Below are 23,840 nucleotides of genomic sequence, written 5' to 3' on the forward strand. Positions count from 1 at the left end.
AGAGGAGCTGACCCCTTCGTGCTCCCTTCTGCAGGGTGCTGCCCCTCTGGGTGCGTCCAGCCTGCTCTCACCGTGTTGCTGCCCTGCTCCGGGGGGCAACAGATGGGGTGTGAGATGTCTCCAGGAGGACTAGGCCTCCTGCCAACAGGGCCCTGGATTTGGAATCAGTTGATTCCACTGTGTGATGCCCAAAGTCTGCACAGCTCTTCAGTGGCATAGCTTGCATCAGAAGTTAAGCCCAATCTTGTTTGTGTTTTTGAAAGTACAGCTTCCATTTCCCAATTCAAAAATACACTTGCCTCTGCATGGTCGTTCCGGCCACTCTGTCTAAAATCTGCACCCATCTTTCAGATCCCGTCCATTCCCCTGATTTTCTCTTAGCACCTTTTACCATCCCGCTGCGTATTTTACTTACTTACATTGCTGCTGTTTATCCCTTCTGGTTGAGTACAAGCGCCAGGAGGGCAGGGATTTTTGTTTACTTATTACGTCTGTACCCAGGGCAGTTCCTGGCCTAGAGAAGTCACTCAATGAGTATCGGTGATAGAAAGGAAAAAGCAGGTGAATGAAGAGACATGCCTGCTCCGCACTGGCTGGGATACTGGCCCCAAGGCTGTGAGCATCAGTCTGTCTGTCCCACCCCGAGAGCCTGGCTCACTGGCCTTCTACTCCCCCAGGGGCACAGCACTAACCTTCAGCTTGTGGTCATGTTCCTCGTTTGTTTGTTTGTTGTTAATTTAAAAATTTTTTATTTTATATTGGGCTATAGTCGATTTACAATCTTGTATCAGTTTCAGGTGTACAGCAAAGTGATTCAGTTATATATATATACACATATCGATTCTTTTTCAGACTCTTTTCCCATATAGGTTATTACAGAGTATTGAGTAGAGTTCCCTGTGCTATAGAGTAGGTCCTTGTTGATTATCTATTTTATATATAGTCGTGTGTATATGTTAATCCCAACCTCCTCATTTGTCCCTCTCCCCCAGCTTTCCACTTGGAGAACCATAAGTTTGTTTTCTATGGCTGTGAGTCTGTTTCTGGCTCGTACATAAGTTCATTTGTATCATTTTTTTTAAGATTCCACATGTAAGTGATAGCATATGATACTTGTCTTTCTCTGTCTGACTGACTTCGCTTAGTATGATCATCTCTAGGTCCATCCATATTGCTGCAAATGGCATTATTTCATTCTTTTTTATGGCTGAGTAATATTCCATAGTACTTATGTGTATATATATATAGTATATATATATACAAATGTATGTGTATTTACCATTAAATATGATGTAATAATCTTGCGACGGTGCCAAGGAAACACCAAATATAAGAAGAGTTTGTTTTACCAAAAGAAGGCACATCTGTAAGCATTTTGGCATATTTCCCAAAGATTCTGAGATTGAACTGCACTCTGACTGGCCCTGAACACATATCTTGGTTCTCCTGTAACTGAACTAGAAACTGTGTACCCATCCAGGCTTCGTAAACAGCATCCTATATTCATTTTGAAATGCACAGAATGTGGATGAGGGGCTGCCGTGAAATCACCTTTCACTAAAGAATGAAAGGTGTGCGCAGCGTCCCGCGGGGCAGATGGCCACCAGCGCCTCCCCTCCCCCGCAGCGGCCCCGCCCCTCCCCCGCAGTGGCCCCGCCTCTCCCCCCGCAGGGGCCCCGCCCCCCCCAGCGCAGCGCTCACCTTCAGCTTGTGCTCGCGCTCCTTGTTCACGCGGGCCAGCAGCTGGGCCTTCCTCCTGTTGAGGGCGTCGATGAGGGCGTCGCACTGCGCCACCAGGCAGGCCTCGAACTCCACGCTGTTCTCCTGCGTGAGAGAGCATCACCCTCAGCCGCCCGGGGCCGGGCACCGCGGGCCGCCAGAGGCAGCAGGGCCCCCGTGCCGCTGCGGGGTGGAGGTCCCTGCTGGGGGAGGACAGGAGCCCTGTCCACAGGGCACACCTGCATTTTATAAACAGCCGCATAAATTTACTCCACAGTGATAGTGTTTCGCATAAAGGAGTAAACATTACTCCATACCTTTACTCTTATCAAAAGGAAGTCAACGCCACCGTCTGAGTTATAACAAGTAAGATCAAGTTTTAGTTTGTAGAGCTGAACATGAACGGCTTCGAGGGCTGGCGTATACCCAGCTGTGCCCGTGGAAGGGGGCACTCAGGAAGGCTGGTCGCTGGAGGCAGCGGGGAGCTGCTGAGCCACGAGACAGAAAGAGGCGTCGGATTCAGGGGGAGAAGGGAGAAAGCGGACGGCAGTGGTCTTCAGTATCAAACAATAATCTGATGACGACAGACGTCTACAAGAATAATCGTGGGCAAAGGCACTCGCTCCTTTCACTGAAAAAGCAAGTAATGGCTGTAGGCAGGCAGTGAGCACCAGGCACACGTGACAGGCATCGGCCTGCTGTGAAAACCAGACACGAAACTACATCTGTGGGGGAACAGGAGCCGTGTTCTAAACGCATGCCAGCCTTCCCATGATGTTCACACTGAAGGCTGGCTCAAAGTTTTCTAGTTGGTTTTTTTTTAAGCTCTTTATTGGAGCTTTACACTGTTGTGCCAGTTTTTTTCTGTACACCAGAGTGAATCAGCTGTATTTATACATATATCCCCATATCCCCTCCCTCCCGTGACTCTCTCCCACCTTCCCTATCCCACCCCTCTAAGTCATCACCCGTCATCGAGTTCATCTCCCTGTGTGATGCGGCAACGTCCCACTAGCTATTTTACATGTGGTAGTGTATATGTGTCAATGCTACTCTCTCACTTCGTCCCAGCTTCCCCTTCGCTCTCCACCCAACCCGGTGTCCTCAAGTCTGTTCTCTACCTCTGCATCTTTATTCTTGCCCTGTCACTGGGTTCATCAGAACCATTTTTACTTGATTTAAACCTGTACATGCTACAGACATTTTTTAAATCAATTCTCTCACTAAATTATAAGCATTCATTAAAGGTAATCCTTTCAATAAGTTACACATGTAACTTTAATTCTCAAACCGTAATCTGAAAAACAATTGTAATTTACAGCAAATGAAAGCTGAATACTCCTCACACATACAGTAACAGCATTGAAAAAACAGCACTCAACTGAGTAAACTAAATTTGAGGGGCTGGAAAAGAAGGAACAGCTTAGCCTATCAAATTTTAATTTATTACCAAAGTCATGTGTCTCTTAAAGTAAGGATCTACGGACAGATATTAGGTCACTGTTTCAAACGCAAGGTCTTCTTCGTATAAGGCGTGCCTTTGCAATTGCTTGAGTGCTGACTTCTACAAATGTTAAATTTTGGTTTTCATGGCAATTGCTTTTGAACTCTTACAGAAGTCCCCCGGAAAACATCACTGAAGAGCTCTCTACGTCTCAAGCAGGGTACCATTGGCAGGGAGTGGGGAGCCTTCTCCGTGCAGGCTCTGATTTAGGGCAAAAAGAAAGCTTTGCACTGATGAAGAGGTGAGGTGCAGGGGGGAGCCTGGGGCTGCACACGTTATGCAAAAGCAAAGAAGGGACCAACTGATAAACCCTACCGCTTTGGAAAACAGGAGGAAGTGTACCACTGCTAGGCTGTTAGGGAATCAGAAATTTTAACATGGGCCTGCATGCCAACGAAGGGCCTAGAAATCAGTGTGAGATGCTTTGGAAGGCTGGCTTGCATTTAAAAAGCCACTTCTGCCTTGACATGGGTCAAATATTAACTCAGAAAGCCAGTCTACTGGAGGCCAGAGCTAAGATTATTTCTGGGAGGCAAACCTCAAAACACAGGAACACTAAACAGTGCAGAAGGTCATTATTTTAGCATCTCATGCAATTTACGGCTTCTCCCCTTCCGCTATAGTAGAGTTCACAAGCTCTCAAATGCCAGCTGACCTGTTGGTCACTGTGTCCACATAAAGCAATATGGAATTATGGTCACCAGGGGATCATGGTTGAAAAATATTTAAGTACCTAAGTAGAGGAGAAGTGTTATCATAGGATAGGAAGGAAGGAAAGAAGGGGAGAAAAAAAGGAAATGTGACCTGTTTGTTACTATTAGATAAGATATAATTATTGCAAGGTGCTTTGGGAACCTAAAGAATTTTAAAAATTCAATAATAATGACTGCATTCACAAAGAAATAGGTGTCCTTGCACAGCAGCAGAGAATTAGGAGCTCAGGGTGGAAGATGGGCACCAGTTGGAAAACGGGGTTGTGTCCTTCCGTGTTGGGGAAATGTAACCACCTAGAGAAGGGGTGTATTTGAAGTTGGTCTGTGTATGTGTTTGTATGTATCAGAAGAGAAAGAGCAGGAAAAAAACACATAGGAAATTTCCCACAAAACACAAAAATAAAAGAGAAGATGGACACCCCCACCCCTCCACAGGTACATCTTAACCCACGGGGCCTGCTTTCTGCCTCGGGTGCTGCCAGTACCTGGATCTGCTGGACCATGTTGCGCAGCTGCACCAGGAATTCCTTGGCTTCCTTGGCCCTGTCCGACAGCCCGTTCAGCGCCTGGGAGAGCTGGCTCTGCAGAGACAAAGAAGGAAACCATGGAGCTCTCACCGCAGGAGGCAACCACAAGGCCACACAGGGTGGTTTTCATCCGAGAGCCCTCACCCTCCTCAGATTCTCCTTGTGTGAGCTGGACCACTCAGCCAACATCTGTGCTTGAGGGTGCCGGTAATAACGGCATCCCGACTCCTTCCAGAGGCCCCTGAGGACTGTCTCCTCTGAGAGGGTGAACACTTCTGGCCACTGCCGTCAAAGGCCCGTACCAGCTGATATCTGCCTGGAAGTTCCTCATCTCAATAACTACTTAATTAATTCAGCAACAATTTATTTAATTTCCAATTAAAAAATAATGAGTCAGATGATTTGATACTTATCAACAGTATTTAGCTCCAAGTGCTACTGATCTGGGACTGGGGCAGAAAGAATGAAGAGAGTTAAGAACAGGATGAGGGGAGGAAGGGTGAGAGCACGTGTGACGCTCTGGGGTCACTTAAATGCAAGGACAGATACAAAGGGCAGGTGGCGTTCCTCCCCATCTGTGTCATCTTCCTCCTCCCAAGCACAGCCCTGTTGCCCCCAGCTCCTCTCCACTCTGGCCTCCTAAAGCAAGACACACGCTCTTCTGATTGCCCACACTGCCCCATCCACATGGGGATGCAGGGCGGGGGGGCAGGTGTCCAGATCAGCACTTGCTTTCCCAGCAAGTGGGAGGCTGCTGGGAGCTGCCACGTGGGGCCACTGCTGATGGATGAGACCTAAGTGGCGGCTGGCTGGGGCTGGAGGCGTCTGAGAAAGCTTCTGCTCTTCTGCTAGCATGGGACCCGTGTTCTTCCCTCTCGTTCCTGACTTTATGGCAGCTGTCTTGTGACTCAAGAAGAGAAGGCCAACACGGTAAGGGAGGATAGGTGAAAGGAGAAAGTGCCTGGGTTCCAGTCGCATCTTTGAGCATCTAAACAACACCTAAAGTCTCCTACCACCAGGCTTCTTGTTATTTGGGGGGAAAATTACCTCCTAGTTTAATCCCTGTACTGGAGTTTACCATTACTTGCAGGCATTACCACTGTACGTCATACAAAATTCCTTCTCCTGGCCGCCTGGGCAACATCCCTCCTGCAAATTACAGAGACAAACTCCTCTCCCCACAATACCTTCTTTCAAAACTAAAGCCCTCAATGGGAAGTTGCTGTATAACAAAGGGAGTTCAACTTGAGGATGGATAATGCCTTAGAGGACTGGGACGGGGAGGGTGGGGGGGGAGTCAAGGGAGGGAGGGAATACGGGGATGTGTGAATAAAAACAAATGATTGAACTTGGTGTACCCCCCCAAAATAATAAATAAATAAATAAAAAGAAAAAAAAGAAAAAAAGAAATAAAGCTATAAACTACATTAGCCCCTAAAACAAAACAAAAACAAAAACAAAAAAACTAAAGCCCTTTCTCTTCCTTGCCAACGCAATGCCTCATCCACTCTTTCTTTTCAGGAAAAGGACAGAATCTTAAAATTATATCTCTTGTAAACGTAAGGCCAGACACTATAAAACTGCTAGAGGAAAACATAGGAAGAACACTCTTCGACATAAATCACAGCAAGATCTTTTTTGACCCACCTCCTCAACTAATGGAAATAAAAAGAAAAATAAATAAGTGGGAACTCATGAAACTTAAAAGCTTTTGCACAACAAAGGAAACGATAAACAAGACGAAAAGACAACCCTCAGAATGGGAGAACATATTTGCAAATGAATCAACAGACAAAGGATTAATCTCCAAAATATATAAACAGTTCATCCAGCTCAATATCAAAAAAACAAACAACCCAATCAAAAAATGGGCAGAAGACCTAATAAGCATTTCTCCAAAGAAGACATACGGATGGCCAAGAGGCACATGAAAAGCTGCTCAACATCACTCATTAGCAGAGAAATGCAAATCAAAACTACAACGAAATATCACCTCACACCAGTTAGAGTGGGCATCATCAGAAAATCTACAAACAGTAAATGCTGGAGAGGGTGTGGAGAAAAGGGAACGCTCTTGCATTGCTGGTGGGAATGTAAATTGATACAGCCACTATGGAGAACAGTATGGAGGTTCCTTGCAAAACTAAAAATAGAATTACCATATGACCCAGCAATCCCACTCCTGGGCATATACCCAGAGAACACCATAATTCAAAAAGACACATGCACACCAATGTTCATTGCAGCATTATTTACTATAGCCAGGACATGGAAGCAACCTAAATGTCCATCAACAGAGGAATGGATAAAGATGATGTGGTACATATATACAATGGAATATTACTCAGCCATAAAAAGGAACAAAACTGGGACATTTGTAGAGACATGGATGGACCTAGAGACTGTCATACAGAGTGAAGTTAAGTCAGAAAGAGAAAAACAAATATCGTATATTAATGCATATATGTGGATTATAGAAAAATGGTACAGATCAACCAGTTTGCAAGACAGGAATAGAGACACAGATGTAGAGAACAAACATATGGACATCAAGAGGGGAAAGCGGGGGTGGGGGGTGGGGAAGAGGGGGATGAATTGGGGGATTGGGATTGCCATATATACATTACTAATAAGAGAAAAAAATCAAGTTGTACGCTTTAAATATATGCAGTTCATTGTATGTCAATTATATCTCAATAAAAGTTCTTAAAAATAAAAAATTTATATCTCTTGGCCCTATGGATGTCTTTCACTTATATGATATTTGCATTATTAAATACAAGTCAGGCACTGAATCTCTTTAAAAATGTGCGTGCCACATGCTTGGTGGAAGCACTGTGGGGCGGCAGGAAGAGCACAGGCTTTGGAAGGTTCAGATTCTAGCTCTGTCCCTTCCTAAGCATGTCCTTGAGAAAGTGACCTCTGCCTGAGTTACTCCAATGGAAAAAAGTGGGAATAATAATACTTTGTAGCTGGATAATTGTGAGGATTTTAATGCATTCATCAGCGTGAAGGCTCCTGCTAGTAAAGGATAGTGGTTAGGGGAACTATTCCAAATTCATCAGTGCTGCCAGTTACTGGTTCATGTCTCACACACGGTTTTACCTCATCCATAAATGAGAAGAATACTACGACTCTCAGGTGCCGTGGGCGTCACGTGAGACGCTGTATCTACAGCCCAGAACCCTGCTGACACATGTGCATGCTGAATAAATGTCAGCCCCTATGAACACTTATGCACCTCTGCCTTCCTGCCCACAGACACCAGCGACGGACTGTGGTGGGACTCACAGGGCAGGCTCCGGTCACAGGGTCTGTTGGAGGATACCCTTCATCGCCTGTCCTTTGATCGAGGTACCCAGACTCTGGGAGCCTAAAGCAACACAGCCCAGGAAGAAGAAGTGCAAAGTGAGCCGACAGTTGCGGAAAGGCTGCACAATTATTTATCACTGGGTCCCAGCTGCACTATAACTTGGGGTAAAAGTTTTCTCCTCAAGAACTTTTTCGGGAGCCCAAGGGATGAAGGAGGTAAAGAGAGTCTCATCTGGAAGAGCGGGCAGTGGAATGAGAGCCATGTTCTAAAGGAGAGCTTTTGTTACTGTGGCTTCAGAACTCATATTCTTTCTTTTTCTAAAGGTCAGAGTTTGCCGGGCTACCACAGTTTTCTTCCCCCTTTTATTGTAACCTATGCCTTAGTAATCACGTTTGGAGGTTTGAGTAGAGAAGTCAAATTCATTCAGCTACACAGATCTGGAGCTACCTGATTTCTGGTAGTCCAACTTTGCAGTTTAATGTGTCTGTATCATGTAAGTCAGACCTGATGCCCTTCTCTCCCGCTTTTCCCCTCCAACGCAATGTGCGTTGCTTTTATAGGACAGCCTTTTGATCACATTTATAAGCCACATCTGATGTAGAAGAACATTATTATTGATTGATTTTGTTTCCCAGAAGCATTTAAATTCCTGCTCTATGCTAACAGAGTTGTTCTGTATTCAGGACCACACAGTAGCCCTGTAAATTTATACCAGAACACCGAAGATGCAAATATTTAGTGTGTGTTTTCCTTTTGGCATCTTTAGCTGTACATGTAGCCATGAGAAGCTGTTTATAATGCCTAAGCAATAACATTCTGATTTTTTGAATATTTGTTTTCCAATTTCCTGAAAAAGTGTCATGATCAGAAAGTGAACGGGGAGTGGGAAAAAAATGTAGCCAAAGAAGCACTGACAAACTTACTGTCCAGAGCTCAGAGCACGCTCAGAATAACCAAGATGGCCCAGGAAGATGGCAGGTTGTTTGGGGCTTGAAGGAGAGAAACAAAGAACTCTGCCTCCTCCCTTCCTTCTCTCCTGCTTTTCCCCTCCAACGTCTACCCTGGCTGCTTCCCCTAGCCTCCCACGGAGTGTATGTTATAGGAGATCCGAGCTCAACCTGGGGCCCCCGGAGGATGTTTCAGACCCACTATTATTTAGGCTCAGGAAATGGTAACGAATTCAGTGCATCCTCCTAGCTGCCAAGCTTTCCCAGACCAGAGAGCCACATCTTCCTTCCCTTCCCTGCCGTGGACATCATTCATCTGTCATTTCTCCCCTCAATTTACTACGAATATGGGACGGAGACAAACTGGAACAAATGAAGGGAAGCTTCCTGGCTGTCTGGGATCTGAAGCTACAGGCACGAGATGGGTCAAAAAGGGTCAACCGAGAAATGGTACAAAATAGGTGCGGCGGCAAATACGCAAAGGCAGCCTGATGCCCCCGAAAACGACCTTGCTGCCTCCCTGGGCAGCTCCGACATTGTGTACCCCGCTCAGGACTGTAGCCCACGCCGCCACCTCCTACCCAGGTTCCAAGGTCAACACGAAACACAGGAGAAAAGTGAGGACCGATGCAATGTGATTCTGAAGGAAAGCCCCCCACTCTCCGAGAATAACAATTTTTCTCAAAGAAATACTGATTTTTGAGTCTCACTATATTATTGACATGATATAATTAAAAAGTAAACACAAATTCAAATGGTGTCAACATATTGGTCATTTCTTATGAGCCAGGAACTCTGACGGGTGCTTTTAACAGGTGCCCTGTTTAACTCCAATCACCCTCCTGCCATTTTGCAGAGGCTCCGAGGTGCGGATACTCCTGAGTTAAGGTTTTACCACCCACACATGGAAGATCCAGAACACAAACGCAAGTCTGATTCCAAAGCTGTGCTCTTTGCTTTGGCCTCCGGAGAAGAGAGCTATTTCCTCACCCACAGAGGAGGAAACAAAACAACCCACGGTGAGAGCACGTAAAACCAAAGAAGGTGAGTTGAGGAGGGGATTCTGACGACGAGGGAATTTGATTAGCTTAACAGTCGGATTACATGTAAACCATAGCAAGGCTAGTTACCCTATGAACTGGTCAACTTCTTTCCTGCATAAAGTTTTTTGGTGACTTTTAAAGGGACCCCTGTCAAAGAGAGGGGTCTCGTGGGAGACAGCCAGATGCTTTGAGTTGGGGTCTAATGTTGGCTTTACCACCTACGGACCTGAGATCACGGGCAGGGACTGGACTGAGTGTGGAATGAGGGCAAGGAATAGGAATCCGCAGAGTGACTAGAACCTGGGGACCCTCCCAGCTGAGCTGCCCAAGGGGCCGGGTTCTCCTTCCAGCTGGAACTTCAATTCCTGCCTGTACCTTTCCTGCCCCCACGAAGGGCTCTCTCCTCCGGTTTCTCTGTTGGTGGGAGACCGTGGATCTACCCCAGCCCCAGCTTACTGCAGTCATGGGTGGGAGGCCTCAGAGGCTGGCCTGCCTGAAGCTGCCACCCTGTCTCTTCGCCTAACAGCAGGGCTGGGGCAGTGAACAGGCTGCAATTTGCAAACTGAGTCGCTGGGCCTGGGAACTGAAACACACAGCCTAGGGGCAAGTGTGTGTGTGTGTGTGTGTGTGTGTGTGTGTGTGAGAACATGGGTATGAGGCTGTGTATGTGAGCATGTATGCATACGTGTGGGCGTGCGAGAGTGTGAAAGCATGTGTGTGATTCTATGTAAGCGTGAGTTGAGTGTATATGTGAGTGTGAATGTGGGTATAGAGTGTGTGCGTATGAGCTATCTCATCAGTGGTTATGGGTAGGGCCTTGGTCCACTAAACTGCTGTTTATTGCTAATTGGTTGTACCAAAGCTTTTCTCCTTGACCAAACTCTATCTAGCCAGGCTCCTCTGAGCCCTCTTCTTTACTTCATAGGCCTCAATTTTGGCCTACGAGGACTTGAACAAACACTAACACAGTTTTTAACAGCTCAAAACCGCATCCCTAGGCTGCCCTAGTCTCCCTAAAGTGTCTGTCTCTCTATGTTTTCCTTTATGAGTTTTATAGTTTCAGGTCTTACATGTAGGTCTCTAACCCATTTTGAGTTTATTTTTGTGTATGGTGTTAAAGAATGTTCTAATTTCATTCTTTTACATGTATCTGTCTAGTTTTCCCAGCACCATTTATTGAAGAGAGTCTTTTTCTCCACTGTATATTCTTGCCTCCTTTGCAGATGGACTTGGGTTTAAATCCTAGCCTTATATTAGCTATGTGACCATGGACAGATTACCTAACCACAGTGCATACAGTGCTGCTCTGCCCAGACTCCCTTTCAAGGCTGATGCATCCTTCTTCCAGCTGGGACTGTTGGCTGTTGATAAATTACACTAGGAATTGCTTTTGGCCATAGGAAACTGCATTGCTCAAGGCCATGCCCCCTTCCAGGGGTGTCCCATAGTTAGGGCCTAGCTGGGACCTCCTTGCCTTGATTTAGAATAATCCTGAAGGGCCATCCCAGCTCCAGAACTCCCTGCAGGATTGGTTGAGGCCCCTGTAGGTCAACTCCTCCCTCTGCTCAGTTCTGGCCTTCTCACTTCCTTGTAGGTGGATCTGTGGGAGACCACTGAGCAACTAACCATCCCTATGCAACTCTCTGGATCTGTGTCCAGGGGACCCCATCTAAAAACATTTTTCTAGGCTTCAGTTTCCTCATCTGCAACATGTGGATAATAGCAGTATCTGTATCATAGGACTGTGGTGAGGATTATGTACTATATAAAGTTGTATACAAAACCTGGCATATTGTAAGCATTTAATAAGTACTGTTGTTTTTACAATGAGAATTATATTAAAATATACATATATAAATCATTAAACACTTTGCCATACCACATGTCGCAATTTGGGGTTTGGTCAATTACAACTATTCAGGCAGTGGGGTACACTGTAGTATTCACAATTGTTTGTTCCCTCCCCATCTCTGCCACAGGACTTGGAGGACCTCCTGTAGATGGAGCACATGTCCCTGCCCTATTGTCACCCTTGGACATGTGATTTGCTTTCGCCAAAAGAGGCTTGTGATTTTCTGCCAGCTCTTTTGCTCTTCCTCTTTGTCACACAGATCCAGGGGTGTACTGATAAATTGGCCCTCAAAAAACAAAAATGACAAACAAACAAATTTTGATTTGTAGTGCTTGCCAATTCCCACAGTGTAAATACATAGTTGATTTTAGGCCACCAACATGGCATCACTGAACAGAGCTGGGGAGAGATGTGCCCCGTCAACTCTTTTGAGCTGTGGGCTGGTATGAGGCAGGTCAGCATGCCCCAGGGCATACCCCACACAGTGGCTGTGGGCCTTAGAAAGAAGACATATAGGATGGAACTTCAGACAACTTTCTATGGTATAATATGAGCAAGAAATAAACCTTTGGCTTATAAGCCACTGAGATTTGAGGGGTTGTTTGTTACTGCAGCAAAACTGACTAATACAGATAGCAATTATAAGTTTCTCTTCATGATGTATTAATTTAATCAATCTTCCATTTTACCATGGACCAGGCCCAGTGATTCATGTTAGGAAAACAACAATAAAGAAAGTAGACATAATCTTTTTCCCTCAAGGAACCATCATTGCATTGAAACTATCACCATTCTGAGCTTAATAATGTCCCATTTAAAAGTTCTCTCCCATAGGCTCTCTAATGAAGCAGAAGAAGACTAGAATATGCTAATAAGTAACAACAAAAACGTAGCTTCTCCACTTCTCAGGGAAAATGAGAAGTATCTGCTTTCCTAGTTAAGACACAGGAAGCTCTGGCCAGAGTTTGAATTCCAGAGATACCCTGCACAGCCTTTATCCACCAAACTTCAGATATTTCTCCATCTTAGACAGAAAACTCTCAAAGTGGAGATGCAAATCAACATGGAAGGTTTTTTTCAGCAGTGAAATAGAGGAGCCACTTCTCGCCTCAGAGCAGAGCAAAAAAACTGTTGCCTCACCCCAGTGTTCATAGTTTCTTGGTGGAAACTGATTTGCCACGTCTCTATGGCTTTTGCTTAGAGTGCGGGAAGCTGTGAAAGAATTCATGCAGCAACTGCTGTGATTGAAGGCTTGAAACTTTAATAAAGTGGCGGGCACACGGGCTGTAAGGTCAACACCACTCTGCCCGAGGCAGAGCGTGCATTTCTGTGGATGTTCTAAACCACCGCATGTGTGTTGTTAGGCAGTTACTAAGTATTGACAGCCGAGGATCAAAACTATGCCTTTCTTGGGCTAAGCCTTTGTGCAAAGATTGGATTTTACATCCTGGAGATGGACTACAGGATAGATATCCTTTGTGTGTGTGTTGCTTCTTCTCCTAGGAGAATTCTAGGGCTCCACCCACCAGGCTCTGAGTCCTTTTCCAGAAAGCTCTTTTCTCTGTGGTCCCCCTGGTTGCCTTAACATCCACTCTGGTCCATCGTATTCTTCCAGGTGCTATTACAGCGTTCTGCTTTGTCTGCTACTATCAGGGAACAGTTTTAAGACAAGCAAAACAGATTTGAGATCTATAAAATTTCAGTTCTTAAGAGTATTTAAATGCCTCAGATAGAAACTCTTAGTTCTACCATAAGGGGTTTTCATTAAATAGTTTAAAACATGCTCTTAGAAATAAATGAAAAGGTAAAAGAGCACTGAATTACTTTTCATAAAGAAATGCTTTGTGCTTTTTCAGAGTCAAGTGTTAAGTTCTCAAAACAGGAATGACTTCTTACTTATCCCTTCAAGTTTCCAGGGAGGAGAACTGACAAGAGCAAGAATTTTTGTTTTAAGAAATAGCTTTTCCCACAGCATTTCAAAGGCAGAACATGCTCATTTCAGAAAAATCAGAAAATAAAGAGACTTAGGGCTTCCCTCGTGGTGCAGTGGTTAAGAATCCACCTGCCAATGCAGGGGACACGGGTTCAAGCCCTGGACCGGGAAGATCCTACATGCCACGGAGCAATTAAACCCGTGCACCACAACTACTGAGCCCGCGAGCCACAACTAATGAGTCCATGTGCCGCAACTACTGAAGCCCATGTGCCTAGAGCCCATCTGCAACAAGAGAAGCCACCATAATGAGAAGCCTGCGACTGCAACGAAGAGTAGCCCCCACTCTCTGCAACTACAGAAAGCCCACGTGCAGCAACGAAGACCCAACGCAGCCAATAAATAAAAATACATAGATAAATTTATTTAAAAAAAGAAAGAAAATAGACTTAGAAGAAAACCCTCAATCTCACCAGACATACTACTAGTAGCCTTGAAAATGAACCCTTGATGTTTATCTTTTGAATTTTTGTATACACTTATAGTTACCATATAGTGTATATCAACAAAATTGGATCATGTCATATACGCATTGATATCTTGAAATCTGCCCTTTTCATTTAATATTCTACAAATATTTTTCCATCTGACTACATACACTTACTACCTGACTATATAATAGCTATATAATACTTTGATAACATTTACTACATGGCAGGCACTGCTCACAAAACTTTACACATATTAACTCATCTTTTTTCACAAAATAACACAGGAAAGGTGGATACTATTATTTTTCATATTTTTTATAGGTGAGAGTGAAGGCAAGGGAGGTTAAGTGGTCCAAAGTCATAAGGTTGTTAAGAAGCAGAGCAGAAATTCAAACCTAGGGAGTCTGTGGCCAGAATCTGTGCTATTCACCAATAACCTGTGGTGACCCACTGTGTAGGTGCATCATAATTTATTTAAATAAAATTCTATTTTAGGATATTTAGTTTGTTTCCATCTTGTTGCAAAGAGCTAAAATGAAATTCACGTAGGAAATATCTGAACACATTCTTTTTTAAAAATTTATTTATGTATTTTTACTTTTTAATTTATTGGCTGCGTTGGGTCTTTGTTGCTGCGGGCAGGGTTTCTCTAGTTTTGGTGAGCGGGGGCTACTCTTCATCGTGGTGCACAGGCTTCTCAGTGTGTCAGCTTCTCTGGCTGCAGAGCACAGGCTCTAGGACTGCAGGCTTCCGTAGTTGCAGCATGTGGGCTCATTAATTGTGGCACACGGGCTCTAGAGCACAGGCTCAGCAGTTGTGGCGCACAGGCTTAGTTGCTCCGCGGCATGTGGGATCTTTCTGGACCAGGGCTTAAACCCATGTCCCCTGCACTGGCAGGCGGATTCTTAACCACTGTGCCACCAGGGAAGCGCTGAACACATTCTTGATTATTCCCATTTCCAAAAGTGAAATTGCTTAATCAGCAAACTTTCATAGTTAGAGGGTTTTAAAAATCATGTTATCAAGATGTCCCTCTAAGTGATCATCTAATTTACACTCCTGCTGAAGGTGATATATAGGCAAGTATTCTTGCCTGTATATCTCACTCTAAATATTATCATTTGTATCCATCTTTGTAATCTGATAGGCAAAGAATAGAACCTCATTTTTAAAATCTGCATTTTAAAATTACCAGCATGGGTGGGTGAGTTTTTTTCAAAAGCTTCTCATTGATCTTTTCCTAGTTAAGGTGTAAATTTCCACTGGTATTATTTGTGAAGCCCTTAGAAGAAGTCCTAGTCCACAGGGTGTTCCTAAGTGTTTAAGCACACAAACTAGTTTCTTCCTACCACTGATGACTAGACAAGGCTGGCCTCACCACATGTGTTTGCTTACCTTAGGGGCCCAAAACTGGAAAGAGATACTGAAAATTCAGGTGGCTTGTTGGAGAAGAACTGAAGTCATAGATTGCTAGTTTTAGTAGATTATGGTCAGAATGCCTAGTTCACAAAATCTCTACTCTTTTGAATTATAATCATTATTTTGTGGACAGATACAAGTACGTGATAGCTTCTGGGAAACATGCAATGGGCATAAGAGAAGAATATACTCTCTTCTTACAGGACAGGATAGGTATAATATAAAGACGCTATGCATAATATAAACCTTTGTAACATATTTGCAAACATAATTGAACTTGTTAATTGGGTTATTAAGATACCTTATATTTTTGTTCATTATTTGTCTACTTGACTTATTCTAAAACAATCAAATTTCTCACCAGGATCATGCTCTCCTTTATTTTTAGGAGGTTTTGCTTTCTGTATCTGCTTGTTATGTCTTCTTTATACCTTTTAACATTGGATCTTTTCCTTCTATGTTTCACTTAGTTCTTCTGACCTTGAATCCCATTTCATCTGATACTGTTATGTATTTATATAATGTGGTCTCTCTCTTGTAGAACTTTGCTTATCTTTTACTTTAAAACTACATTTGTTTTTAACTCAATCTGATGTTTTTTCATCAACATAGGGAAATTTGGGCTATTTACGTTTATTGTATTAATTGATACAGTTGGCTGTATTCCATCAATATTGTTTATATTTCTATTTGTTATAATCCGTTTTTCCTTTTTAAAAAATGTGTGGCTTTATCACATTTCTTTTAATATCTTAATCCCACTCACCAATTAATTTGGATGTTTTGCTATACTTTTCCCCTTTGCAAGGTGCTACCTTCCCATCTTCATCACATGTAAACCTACATTTGTCCATCACTGAGTCAAAATTAACCAATAACTTTGATTCTCCTTTCCTACTAGAATCCCCCAAACGCTTGGCTTAATGTATCTCTCCGAAATTAAGAAATACCATTCTAAATAACCCTTGGGTCAAACTGGAAATTGAAACTGAATTTATAAATTATCTAGTTATTAATGGGGAGAAATAGTTTGTGAAAATATAACACATTGAAAAATACGATTATTTGGATGAGGTAGGAAACCCACATACTCTTTATAAGATTGTTCCCACTAGAAACATTGCTCTTAGGTGGCACTTGGAAAACCGGCAACATTTTTTCCCTTCTTCCTATTCTACACTTCCTAGACCCAGAATAGGACCCTTCTCAGCTCTAATATATTGGGTTGGCCAAAAAGTTCGTTTGGGTTTTTCATAACATCTTATGGGAAAACCCAAGTGAACTTTTTGGCCAACGGAATACTTTCAAAGGTAAATCACAATGGTGGCCAGATCACAAAAGAAAGAAGAGGATTTTTTGCACTTTAAGTGCTTATATCAGGATGACTCTGGAAGACAGTTCTTATGTTCTGAACATTCAATAATTTCAGTGTCTTTTTTTCCAGATTAAGATATGAGTTGCATGGCAAGATACAGTAGTCTCTCTTTATCTCTTTTAAAAATGTTTTTCATAACATCAAAGAATAGGTAATAGCTAAGCAACCTTGTAACGGTGACTGAAGTCCCAGGTTTCCTTTAAACTTTACTGGTAAACAAATATAACCGATGGCATTACCACCTATTCCTTAGCCTTTGAGACACTTTGGGAGGAATAGAAGCCACACATGTAGCATGTACACCATTAAGCAGCATTAAAGGAGCATTAAGCAGCTCCAAGGGAGCACCCATGCCTCAGCAGTGCTGCTGAAAGCAGGGCTCAGCCACCAGAATCCGGGTGACCAGGTCCAGTCCCTGGGTATCCATTCTACTTCTTGATGTAGTGGGCAGAATAATGGCTCCCCAAAATGTCCACCCCCTAGTCCTTGGAATCGGTGTTACCTTACCTCACATGGCAAAAAGAACTCTGTAGATGATTTAGGGAGATCCTCTTGGATTATTTTGATGAGCCCATTGGAATCACACAAGTCCTTAAGAGTAGAGGACCTTCTGGGCTACAGTCAATGAGAGAGATGTGACCACAGAAGAAGGATCAGGGAGATGCCACACTGCAGGCTCTGAAGGCCATGAGCCAAGGGATGTAGGTAGCCTCTAGAAGACGAAAAAGGCAAGGAAACGGATTCTCCCCAGAGTATCCAGAAAGGATTCAGCCCTGTGTGTTGGACTTTTAACCTACAGAACTGTAAGATTAAAAAACCCACGTTAAGTCATGAAGGGTTGTGGTAATGGAAACCTAACACACCTGAGAAGGTGGTCAGTTGAGCCCTGGATGCTGACTCCCTTGGGCAACAGCCAGATTGCTACACCTTATATATTGTAAATCTGTGGAGAATACGCGTCCTCTGTTCTCCCTCTGACATTGGACTGGCTCCCAAAGGAAAGTAAAATGACCGCAAAGAATGAAATGAATCTGGCCCATTGAGATCTGTGGTCATAGTTCAAGGTCCAGTTAAGGAACAGTAATTGGCTATTCAGTGCTCTACATACACATGTGAAGCATCTGAAGCACCTGACCTCCTGATAAACTAGAAATTCTGTGAGACTGAGCTGTCTCCACAGCTCTGTGGCTAATCAGCAAGAGTGACGCTTCCCCATGAGGCTGGAGTCAGCTACTGAATTTCAGCTACTGTAAAATAGGGACAGGGAAGAGTTTTGGTCTCTTCAGAGCAAGTGGCTATTGTTCATTTCGGAAGCCAAAACTGATGTGTGTTTTGGATACCAAAGTGTACCTTTCCACTTGAACCTGCTATGATCATCAGTTTGCATCGACCCTGAAGTCTCAGCTCACTTGAACTTCCACTTATCTTGGAAAAGCTACATTTTTTAAAGGCGTGGGGGCATTGGGAGGCTGAAAAATGTAAGCACAATACCCGAATTTTTATTCTGACCTCAGGACCCCACTACAACACTGAGGCAGATACTAGCACAGCTTCTTTAAAAAGCTTTTTTAGGAAAAAAGGCACACAAGGAGAGGCCATTACACACCCACTAGACTGACAACACTAAGTGCTGGTGAGGTCGGAGAGCCTCACACATGCTAATGAGAGTTAAGTGGCAAAACCTCTTGGGAAAACTGACGCTTTCTAGGAAAGTTAAATATACAGCTACCCTACATGGCAGCATATGTCCACAACAGACTTAGATAAAATGCTCACAGCAGCTTTATTTATAATAGCCCCAAGCTGGAAACTGCCCAAATGTCTATCAATAGTAACACAGGCAAATAAATTCTGTATATTCATACAATAGAATACTGCCTAGCAATGAATACGTTCAAGATAATGTTATACATGAAACATGAATGAGTTTTAAAACATTATGTTGGTCAAAAGAAGCGAGACACAAAAAAATACATATTGTATGTATGTAAAGTTCAAGAGCAGGCAGAACTAACCTATGATGATGGCAGTCAGGGAAATGGTGAAGGTGTTATGTGTTTCGTGTAGGGATATATTCATCTGGGTGGTGGACACATATACATAAATGTAAAAGTTTGTATATATATGTATAAATTCTAGCTGTAAATTTAAGATGTATATTTTACTGAAGATACTTTATGCTTTTTATTTTAAAATGGACATTCTCCCCCAAGGATAAATACTCCTTGTATATAATTAATCTCTGTTTACTCAGACCTTATGCTGTGGGACAACTTTCGTGTTCTAAAAAAAATTAGTATTTTTTCAGATGACCTTGTCTTTCAACCAGATCTCTGAATTTAAATAGATATCTACAGAACCTTCAAGAATCTCATAAGTGACTACTAGCGATATTTCACTCAGTTTTCTGTACTATGTGATGTTGGGAGCTGTTGCTGTCTTGGGTGACGACTGTGCTCTCCACCTGTCCTCTGACCATGTTGTCTTCTGCTGTAGACACCCAGCAGCACCTGCAATCTGGCCACACGGCAGCCACCAACTCTGGCTGTGTGCCCTCTCACCATGACATCCTTGTAATTTAAAAGGTGTGTCTGCTTTGATAAACAAGGTCCCACCATACAGCCCAGGGAACTAGATTCGATATCCTCTGATAAATCATAATGGAAAAGAATATAAAAAGGAATGCATATATATGTATAACAATCGCTTTGCTGTACAGCAGAAATTAAAACAACATTGTAAATCAATTATACTTCAATAAAAATAAAATAAAATAAAAGATGCATCTGGTTGAAGGTCCTTTAGGAGGAATGTGTGCCTCGTCTGAAAGGCGGTAATTCCTTAGAGGGAGCAGGAATGCTTGGAGCTATGGAGCAAGAAATGGAATGGCCCACACCCCCTCTGCTGGTACCTCCACCCACCCTCAGAAGCGTCCCATCCTTTAGGAAAGCACAAATACCATAAGGCTTGAAATATACTTGTGTTTTCTGGTCAACTCATGATGCTATAAGTTTGTAGGAAGAACTTGTGTGCAGAAGGCGTGCTTGGTTTGACCATGAGTTTGAGATGCATGCGATCCTTTCATCTTCATAACAAATCCATGTACTACTGCTCTGACAGTCCTAACACTTAACTTGTAAAGCCTAAATATAAGGAAACTGAATAATCCTCAACATAACTCTCTCTCTCACTATCATGGCTTCAATTATTCTGAGAACAAACTAAAACACAATCTTATTCTGACAAACAATCCTCTTCATTGACAAAAGAGAAACTCTCTTTGGGTTATCTTAAATAGCTTCTAAAACATACTTTGGTTTTTTTCCCCCAGTATTGAAAGGTTTCTTAGGGTCCAGTACTTACAGGTCAATTTTCCATCCAAAGTAAAACTAAGAGTGATTCTCAATATTGTTCAGGAAAATGGACTGAAACCATGTCTGATTTCTTTTTACCCTTTCCCTCTGCATCTTTGTCAATCCATCTCCAGGCAAGTGAACTGCAGCTCCAGCCTAGTGAAATGGGAATGGTTTCCATGGCAACAGATTTTCGCTCTGCTAGTTAGAGTCTAAGATGTGACTCCCACAGAAATAAATCTCCCCATGGGAATTGGTTGATTTTGTAAACGATTAAATAACTGTGCGATCACTTCCAAAGAAAAGCCTGTTAAAAGATTGCACGAGCAAGGGTGGGTTATGTGAGGTGACTGCTGAATCTGCCGCTGACATCACACAGACAGAGCAACGTGCAGGGAAAGGCCCGTTTGGAGCTGCAGCTCGCTCCGTTCCGCACCCGCCAAGTGTGGGCTGCACAGCCTGGCCCTCCTGTGAATTTCAATGATGTTTTCATCCGAGGTAGAGGGAAGAGATTTTAGAGCACCTCACAGCAAATGACAAGCATTCATCCCCAAATGTCTTTCCTTTTATCTCCAGAAACTATTCGTTCTTTCAAAAGACAAGATTCCGGAGCTGTTCTTAAGTATGATACGAATTTTTTTGCTCATTATCTATTTCTCTGTTAAAATTAGGTGCTGCTATCGTCCAAGAATACTCTTTTCTCTTTACCGTCATTTCCCCTTCTTGGTAATCCGTCTTATTTTATCAATTAAAAGTAATTCAAAATATATTATTTATTCTACATAAGATATATGGAAACATTTTCAGCTTTTTTATTTTCATTTCAAAACCAAACATGATGTTCAGCATTTCAAATAATGTTTTATAAACATATTTTCCTAATAACATTCATACACATCGTAAGTTAATTCTGATTTGTAAGAAAAAAATTATCATCAATCTAGCAGTACCTAATTAACAAAGTAATTTCCATTCATTCCATTCCTGAATCCATTAAGCCACATTTCCTTCTGAACCGTGGGACTCACTGCTGGAGCAGGAAGTTCTGTTGGAGTGAGATGGCATCCTCAGGAGAGACCGGAGGAGGGAATGAGGATACAGCTTTGAATAAGGATGCCGATTATGCAAGACTGTGATAAGGCCCCTCTGCAAAGTACGAACTGGACAGCTCCACCAACCGCTCCCTCCCCGGCCTGTTACGCACTGTGCTAAGTGGTTTTGAAATGCCCGTGCAACCACTCCACAGCATTTCCTCAGCACCCCGCCTGACCCTGTCCCCAGCCAGCGGAAGATAATTACGGCCAACTCTGGTAAAGTCTGCCTCCCTGCGTTGTGCACCTTCCGTGTCCCCCCAGCCCGTCTCCTGCTGCCAATTCTTCTCCTTCCTGCTCTCAAAGCTTAGGAAGCAGCGGATACCAGTCATTTAAAAATGACCAAATACCCCATTATCCTCTCACTGAAATTCATTCACGTTAAAATTTTATCTAAACCAAAGATTTCCCTTTTAAATCTCTCATTTCTAGCTGTCAAATGAAAGACTTTGTAGTGAAGGGAATGTCTGGTAAGGTTGAGAAAACTGGGAAGAATTTTGGGGAGGAAAGGGGACCTTGACGTTACCTTAGTTTTACAAACGTACTGGCCACAGAGGCAAACCTGAAATGATCTTTTTAGGATGAAGTTTCTCTCCTCCCATCCCTCCCACTGGGTACCTTCCTTCTCAGGGTAAGAGCAGCCCTCTGAGGCCTCTGGAGGCCTGAGGCTACTGGCAGGTATGGGTGGAGGAACTCATGTCCCTTCATCACGAGCCTAAGCTTTCAACTGACGTATACAGCTTTAACGACACTTTATGTAAAAATATTTTCAACGGAAACACACAGCTTTTAACAAAAATTTATATTTTGTCGTAATTTTAAAAAACACCTAAAAGAACCATCGATTTTGAATGTATATGTTCTTATGTAATTTATTCTTTTTAAAAAGTCCCCTTAGCAAATCTTATCGTTGTACAGGACGTGCCCTCACTCAGGCCCTGAAAGGTGACGTCTTCCTTCCTGATTAACAGCTGGCTCCAAGATGCCATTTCCTAAATGTTACGCCCGAAAGACTCTGTCATTACTGTTAGAGCAATGAATATCTAGCTATACCAAATTACATTCCCCAATCGTGGCACATGCAGAGGTTTTCAGGGTTAAACTGGTTGCCTGGCAGCTTAGGGAAGAATCTTCGCGTCGGCAGTCCCTGCCCTGTGAAGGTGTGCATGTGATGTGGAGGCCGGGCGGCACATCGTGCAGCTCTGTCCCCGAAGTCCTGTCCCGAGAATTCTCATCTCATAGACTTTACAGATAGGAGCCACGTTCAGTGTGACCGTCCAGGAAGAGAGCCACTGATGCTTTTCCCCGGTGAGAATGACAGCAGGGTGCTGAGCACGTCTTCCCTCATATTTTCAAGAGCCCTTCTCAACAGAGCACTGCTAAGAAGGTTCACGCATTTGTCTGTCTGTCCATCCATCAAATCCTTCCATCGAGTGTGTCCTGTGTCAAAGTCATTGGTTAGTTAGGGACACAGAGACCAACCCAGGGCCCCAGACGCTGCCCTGGAGAAGCTGGTGAGCCCGGAGAGAGGGCAGGCACACAACTTACATAAATGCACACGCGTTACGGTGCAGTGAGAGGTGCTCGTCAGGCTACGGTGGACTTAACAGAATGAAGTGCCTGGTTCTCCTTTGGGGGTGGGGGTTAAGAGAGCATCAGGGTGTAAAGCTCAAGAGCTGTAGCATTCCCAGAGGGGGTGAGATGGCCCGGCTTGGTGGGGAACTGTGAGCCGTTCAGCATGGCTGCCGCAGGGCAGTGACGTGACGTGAGACGTTTTGATGCTTTCTCGGCTTCCCGAGGTAAGCAGAGCCATCGCCGATCAGGTTGTTGCTAAATTTCTTAAACGAGTAAGCACAGGCATTATCCTTGCTTTTATTCTGCTGGCTCTCAGGAAAGGTTGGAACTCTCATCTCCTCTGCAGTACAATTTCCCTTGAACCCAGTGATAAGCAAGGCAAGCCTTTAAAATGCGTTGTAGATCCTATTTACTCTGAAGTTTTAACTCTTTGATATATTACCATTAACACAGGGCTCCCCTACTTCAAACAGCCTCAAAGAGCGTTCGTTTTGGCACAATCAACAGACGCAAAGGCAAAGCAAAGGGCTGGGCTGGATTCTGAACCCACACATTGAAAGTCGTCCCATCTCAGTCTCATCACTTACATTAACCTAGTTCAGTGTAAGGACCACGATGGGCTTTTCCTATTCTTCCATCAAGACTGAAAAGATTACACTGGGTCTCACTGTGACTTAGCAGCTAGAAGGCGGACATGATGTGGAGCGCTGCCCTTCCAAATCCTCCCAGACACACTCATGACAGCGCTGCCAACACTGCTCAGAGCCACTTGGCAACGGCTTTCAGGAAGAGGTGCCCTCCCTTTGTTTCTCCATTCACTCAACACACACACACACACACACACACACACACACACACACACACACATACACACACAGAGTGAGCACTGGCTCTGGGGTAGACACGGTTCTGTGTATTGGAGACAGGTGCTGAACACAAGGAATTCCCACCCTCACAGCGTTCATGTTCTGCTGCGGGGAGAAAG

At 43.7% G+C, this 23,840-nt stretch overlaps 1 protein-coding gene across 5 annotated transcripts in view; it reads right to left on the minus strand.

Moving 5' to 3' along the window:
* TRIM9 (tripartite motif containing 9) overlaps nt 1-23,840 on the minus strand; it is a 95,420-nt gene that overhangs the window by 42,475 nt on the left and 29,105 nt on the right. For 4 of the 5 annotated variants that reach the window (XM_057725030.1, XM_057725028.1, XM_057725026.1 and 1 more), the window contains exons 2-3: nt 4,422-4,517; nt 1,702-1,824 (exon numbers count right to left, since the gene is read on the minus strand). The exons of the other annotated variant lie outside the window; for it this stretch is intronic. In XM_057725030.1, coding sequence (XP_057581013.1) covers nt 1,702-1,824; nt 4,422-4,517 — 219 coding nt within the window. The remainder of the gene's footprint in view (nt 1-1,701; nt 1,825-4,421; nt 4,518-23,840) is intronic. 5 annotated transcript variants of the gene reach the window in all.

The sequence above is a fragment of the Hippopotamus amphibius genome, chromosome 2 (assembly GCF_030028045.1).
Source record: "Hippopotamus amphibius kiboko isolate mHipAmp2 chromosome 2, mHipAmp2.hap2, whole genome shotgun sequence".
Lineage (NCBI taxonomy): Eukaryota > Metazoa > Chordata > Mammalia > Artiodactyla > Hippopotamidae > Hippopotamus > Hippopotamus amphibius.